Source organism: Mastomys coucha, unplaced genomic scaffold, assembly GCF_008632895.1.
Source record: "Mastomys coucha isolate ucsf_1 unplaced genomic scaffold, UCSF_Mcou_1 pScaffold16, whole genome shotgun sequence".
Lineage (NCBI taxonomy): Eukaryota > Metazoa > Chordata > Mammalia > Rodentia > Muridae > Mastomys > Mastomys coucha.
This window is the reverse complement of record NW_022196898.1, coordinates 85,367,079-85,373,078: the sequence shown is the minus strand read 5'-3', so window position 1 is coordinate 85,373,078 and position 6,000 is coordinate 85,367,079. Positions and strand designations below refer to the sequence as shown.

The following is a 6,000-nucleotide window of genomic DNA, read 5'->3' as shown; positions in this document are numbered from 1 at the left end:
GATGCTTGCATCTATGGCTGCTGATTTCTTTCCTAGGTTTTGTATCTCCAGGGTTGTCTCTCTTTCTGGTTTCTTTATGTTTTCTATTTCCATTTTTAGATTCTGGATGGTTTTGTTCATTTCCTTCATCTGTTTGATTGTGTTTTCCTGTAGTTCTTTAAGGGATTTCTGTGTTTCCTCTTTAAGAGCTTCTAGCTGTTTACCTGTGTTCTCCTGTATTTCTTTGAGGGTGCTATTTATGTCTTTCTTAAAGTCCTGTATCATCATCCTTATAAGTGATTTTAGATCTAAATATTGCTGTTCTGGTGTGATGGTGTGCCCAGGATTTGTTATTGTGGGAAAATTGAGTTCTGATGATGACAAGTGACCTTGGTTTGTGTTGTTTATTTTCTTACTCTTGCCCCCCGCCATCTGGTTAACTCTAGTGCTACCTGCCCTTGCTAAATCTAACTGGCGGGAGATTATTAATAAAGAGCTATTCCTGCCTTGCAAAATGCCTCTGCCTCAGAGCTAGGTGTGTTGTAGCTGATTAGTGGGGGGTTCGATGTGTTGTAGTTGTATCGTTACTGGATTAGTGTGAGGTCATGAGAAATGAGAAGATGTCAATGCTAATTCCACAAACACAACACAGACATGAAGGGAGAGCTGAAGCTTTAGAGGAGAGAATCGTTCTCCTGTGGGCTCTACTGGTCTTTTTCTGTGGTGGAAAATACATAGATAGCAATCCTAGAAGTTTGTGCTTTTGTATTGTCTGTCAATGATGATTTTAGAAGGGAAAGAAAAAGTAAAAAAAAAAAAAAATGCAGCCTCCTGTTTGGCACAGCTTTCTTAAATTTATATACAATTTCACAGCACAACTGTGATGATTCAAAGAATCTGAGTTTTCTGCTCCCAAAGTGTCCACCAGTCAGCTGAAGGCATCTCATGACTGGGCATCCTTATTCTCTGTCCTTTTGACACCAAACTAAATGTCAGCTCCTCGACGAATGAAGGGGAGAGCCCTCATCTTGCCACTGGTGCCCAGCCAGCACTTCCTTGGGTCTTGCTGTGGCATGAGGACTTCACTGGGGATTTGGTTGCCTTCCCAGTTTGATCTGGGAAACAGACGTTACCATGAATGAAAAGTCTTCTCTTCTATGTTGCAGTAAAATGATCCGTCGCGTCCTCAAGGAGATGGCTGTTCACAATTATGACCGTTTCTCCAAGAGTGGATCCTCTTCTGCCTATACTGGCTACATAGAACGTATGTGACCCCCATGGAGCTTCCCCTCCCATCCCCTTTCGTCCACATTGCCGGAGCTGTGACCGAGTCCCGTGGTTCTTTTGTCATTAGGTAGTGCCCACGCAGCATCCACGTACAGCCTTGACATCCTTTACTCTGGTTCTGGCATCCTGAGGAGAAGTAACCTGAACATCTTCCAGTACATCGGAAAGGCGGAGCTTCATGGTAGTCAGGTACCTCACACCCATGAGTTACCAATGAAAGAAACCTGTCTGAGGGAAAACGGTGTATACTGAGAGTGGCATTACAGAATATATTTTATATCTTACAAATTAGTTTGTAAGTTAATGGTAGTTTACGTGTGTGTGTGTGTGTATTGTTTGTAAGTTAATGGTGACTTACATATGTATGTGTGCGAATATATATATGTATATGTATATATATATATCTGTAACACACAGAGAGAGATGGAGAGAGAGAGAGAGAAAGAGAGAGAGAAAGAGAGAGAAAGAGAGAGACAATTAAAGCTGCCCCAGAATTTGCTAGTTTGACTTTCATTCAGGGACACATTACTTAGATATTCCTAAGTATTTAATTTTACGCTGTTTACCCTTTTGCTTATCTCTACAGAGACTGTTTGCCCCTATAAGAAACTTCAATGTACAAAAAAAGACAATGTACAACTCTTAAAGAATTAGTTTATATTTCTCCAATACTGCTAGGAAAGAAAAGAATCAAGTATTATTAGCAGTTGAGAACTGGTTGAATTCTAGTCCTAAATGAAATGGTGATTTATCTTTACTGTGAACTGTACCATCACTTTGGTTTTTATGAATATCAGATTATAACCTTCTAATTGAAGTCATTCAAGCCTCAACGATGATCCATTGTTATGGAAACTTGGGTGCTCATCAATATGAACTCATCATCCTGTTCAATAGCACCATGGTCAGAATTCCATATCTGCCATGCCAAGGCATTGCCACCTGCTGTCTCATGTGCCCTCAGAAATGCCAAGCACACAGTGGTTAGAGCCTGGCTATGCAGGATGGAAAATAAGCAAAATTCCTTACGGGCTGGTCATCTGGGTGTGAGCTTCCTGAGAGTGTGGCCTCATTCTTGTGGTGAGGGATGAAAGTTTGACTTGGAGGGGCGTTGAGTGTGCCCTCTCAGCACAGCTGACTGGGTGGAGTGCCCCTGCCTCTCCATCTCCTGTCAGAGGCTTGTGAAGATGGCAGGTCCATTGCTTGAGACAGCTTGGGGAAAGTGAATAAGCATCCCTGGTGATGCCCTCCAAGAGGTCTGTGGTCTTTGTAGTCACATAGCAAGGCTTCAAGCCCCACTTCTGCTGTATACTAGCTAAGTGAATATTCACCTGTTCTCATCCACTAAATGAATAAAATCTTCCGTAACATCCAAGGGTAGTTGGGAAGAGTACATGGAGAAAATTAATCTCCATTATGTTAGACATAGAGGTTTAGTTTTTATTCTTGCCTAGTCACAGGAGATACTTGAAGTTTGGGTCCTGAAGAAAGTTTATCTGTAGCTCAGAGACCTCTCCGTCACCAGTGGAGCAGGGAATCTGAGACCATTTGCCTTGTGTCCTTTTCTCCCTAGGTGGTCATTGAAGCCCAAGGGCTCGAAGGCTTAATTGCAGCCACTCCTGATGAAGGAGAGGAGAACCTTGACTCTTATGCTGGCATGTCTGCCATCCTGTTTGATATTCAGCTTAGACCTGTCACATTTTTTAATGGATACAGTGATTTGATGTCCAAAATGCTGTCAGCGTCCGGCGACCCTGTCAGCGTGGTGAAAGGACTTATTCTGCTCATAGACCATTCTCAGGTAATTCTCTACCTTTCTCAGCCTGCAAGTACTTATTGAGTTCCTGTGTGTGTGTGTGTGTGTGTGTGTGTGTGTGTGTGTATTTGTGCACAGTAAGCAGATCTTTGCACTATTAGATCGTGTAGAAGCCAGAGGTCAACCTTGGAAGTCTTCCACCATCGCTTTCCAGCTTATTTTTTTGAGCCAGCCTCCCACTGACTCTAGAGCATGCTCAGTTAAGCTGTGATGGCTGGAGAGCAAGTCCCAGGGATTCTCCCGTCACTACCTCCCTGTACATATTACAGGTGTATACTACTGTGCCTTGGCATTTGTGTGAGTGATGGGGACTGAAGTCAGGACTTGTGCTTGTGTGGCAGACGCTTGACCCAACTGAGCCTCTCCCAGCTCAGCAGACAAAACTTAAACATGTCTAGAAAGCTCTGCGGAGCCTGGAGCTCACTCCGTATGTCTTTGGTCCTCTTGCTGTTGCCGTCCTTTCCCCTTAGCTATAGGTAAGTACCGTTTGCCTTCTCTGTTATTAGCTGCTTAGTGGAGAATGCCTGCGATACAGCAGAACAGATCTGGTATTACCTGCAAACATGGTTTTCCTGCACTGGGGCATGGGGTTGGGTAGTGTCTTGTCTTTTTACCCTGAATGCAGGAGCTGAGCTAGCTGGCACCATTTGCAATGACAATGGTTATGAAAATCAGGGTGGTGCACCATTTTGATGATGTCAAACTAGCCAGGGCCTGAGCTCCTGTTGACATCAGCCCTTGTGTCAGGGCCATAGGCTGTTAGAGAAGCTTGCTCTTTCTTAGAGAACATAGTACTTCCATTTCCCAGACCTTGTTCTTCAGGACTATTTTTTCAGAGCTCCTTGGTGCTAAGTAGTATAGCAGTTGTTCTTATGTGGAACGGTTTCGGTGTCTAAGATACTGTGGGCTTTAGACAACTTGTCCAGTTGGATTTTCTGAGAAACAGAGAGGGTTCAGCTCTCGGAACAGGCCTAGAGATTGAGTGCTTGATACTTACATTTTTTTCTTTAGTGTTTTGATGCATGTCCCACCTTAGCAGGATGATATTAAAAATGGAATGTTTCTAGGTAACATCTTATGGGGCATTTGGTATATCCTCTAATTTGTATTTATTCTATGGAAGCATTACATGGTGATTTAGTTTACAGTGTATGTGCTGTGGGACTGGCTTCTTTTGGGATGAGATGACGTCCTACCTGGCAGGCTGAGCTCGAGCTTGGCTTTTTCAGTTCCCTTCGTAGAATCTTGGGAAGAAAGCAACTACATAGCTTCAAGCCATGGTTTTCTGCTACAAAGTGAGGCAGTTACAGCAGACTCGAACATGTTCTCAGCTGTATTGCTCTTCAAAAATCATTTGAAGATTCTGTTGTGTTTTGTTTCATTTTGTTTTGTTTTAGGATCTGGTTATGAAGTCCTGGGTTTAAGAGCTGGGGAAACCCTTGATACTGCATTTTGTTAGAACTCACCCCAAAATACCAATGGCTAAAATGAAATAATATCATGTCTTGTTCTTTATTGCTCCTTATTTAAGTTCAAGGTAGCCAGTTTGGCTTTTATGATGCAATAAATATTTTGAAGCGCAGCATTGACACAGAAGTCCTCAGGGACCAGAATTTGTGTACTTTACTTCTGCCTGCCTGTGATTTTTTTTGGAACCAAGGTCTTATTGTGTAACATTGGCTGGCCTGGAAACCACTGAGACTAAGTTGGCCTCAAATTCACAGAGATCTGACTGCCTATGCCTGCCAAGTGGTAGGATTCAGGGTGTGCACAACCATGCCCAGTTTTACTATGACTTTTACTCTCACACTTGTCACCTTGTGACTATGTGATGGCCACTCCCCTTCTGGCACAGAAAACCCCACCCTCTTTACCCCCAAAGAAGGAAAGGGGAAGGATGAAGAGCTGGGTGCCCATCGAGAAGGGCTAGTAGAAAGCTACTGGCCAAAATCCAAAATGTCACCACAGAGCTGTGTCTAGCTGCAAGGCAAGTGGTATTTTGCAGCTTTGCACTGGGTATATGTCTTAATTAGGGTTTTATTGCTGTGAAGAGACACCATGAACATGACAGCTCCTACAAAGGAAAGCATTTAATTGGGGCTGGCTTACAGTTTCAGAGGTTTAGTCCATTATTATCATGGCGAAGCATGGTGCTGTGCAGGCAGACAATGGTAATGGAGAAGGAGATGAGAGTTTCATGTCTTGATCGCCAGGCAGCAGGAAATGACAGTGACACACATCCTCCCACAATGCCACAGCTCTTCATAGTGCCTTCCCCCCACCCCGAGCCTATGGAGACTGGAGACTGTTTTCTTTCAAACCACCACAGCATAGGTGCACTCTGAAGAAAAACACGTTTCTCTTCGTGTGAACGAAGAGAAGGAGAAAAAATCCAGAAGTATAGCTCATTCTCTCTAGCCCTTAAGTCACACATAAATAAGCACTTGGTGCTGGCAAACATATACATGTCAGGGAGTGAATATTCCCACCTTCAAGAAGAGCCAATGCTCTTGATAATCTGTGTAGCCCCACGATTACTGAGTGAAAACAGTCATCAGCAATATAGTGAATGAGTAGCGCTGTGCTCCAATAAAATTTTATTTGCAAAAACAACCAGCGAGGCAGAGAACCTATAGGCTATAGCTTGTTAATCCCTGATTTAAATTTTCTTATATGAGTTTTCTGTTCATAAGATAAGACACCCTGGGCAAAGCGTGGTCAAAGAGAGACTGCCCCCTTCAATTTTAGCCATGACCAGTGTCCGTGTGTGTAAGGTTGAAGTATTTGGCAGAGTTGAGGTTATTTTACAACTGACCGAGGCCCTGGGCTCTGCAGGCCACTCCAGTGATTCCACCCTAGCTTCAGAAGCACATTCCACTCCAGGTCAAGTGCTGACATTGAAGGGAGTGCTGGCAGCT

The 6,000-nt window shown here is 43.6% G+C and overlaps 1 protein-coding gene across 1 annotated transcript in view; it reads left to right on the top strand.

The window, feature by feature from the left end:
* Nucleotides 1-6,000, top strand: part of Mttp (microsomal triglyceride transfer protein) — a 44,572-nt gene that overhangs the window by 30,624 nt on the left and 7,948 nt on the right. The window contains exons 13-15 of the mRNA XM_031376176.1: nucleotides 1,146-1,243; nucleotides 1,334-1,455; nucleotides 2,840-3,067. Of these exons, the coding sequence (XP_031232036.1) occupies nucleotides 1,146-1,243; nucleotides 1,334-1,455; nucleotides 2,840-3,067 (448 nt within the window). The remainder of the gene's footprint in view (nucleotides 1-1,145; nucleotides 1,244-1,333; nucleotides 1,456-2,839; nucleotides 3,068-6,000) is intronic.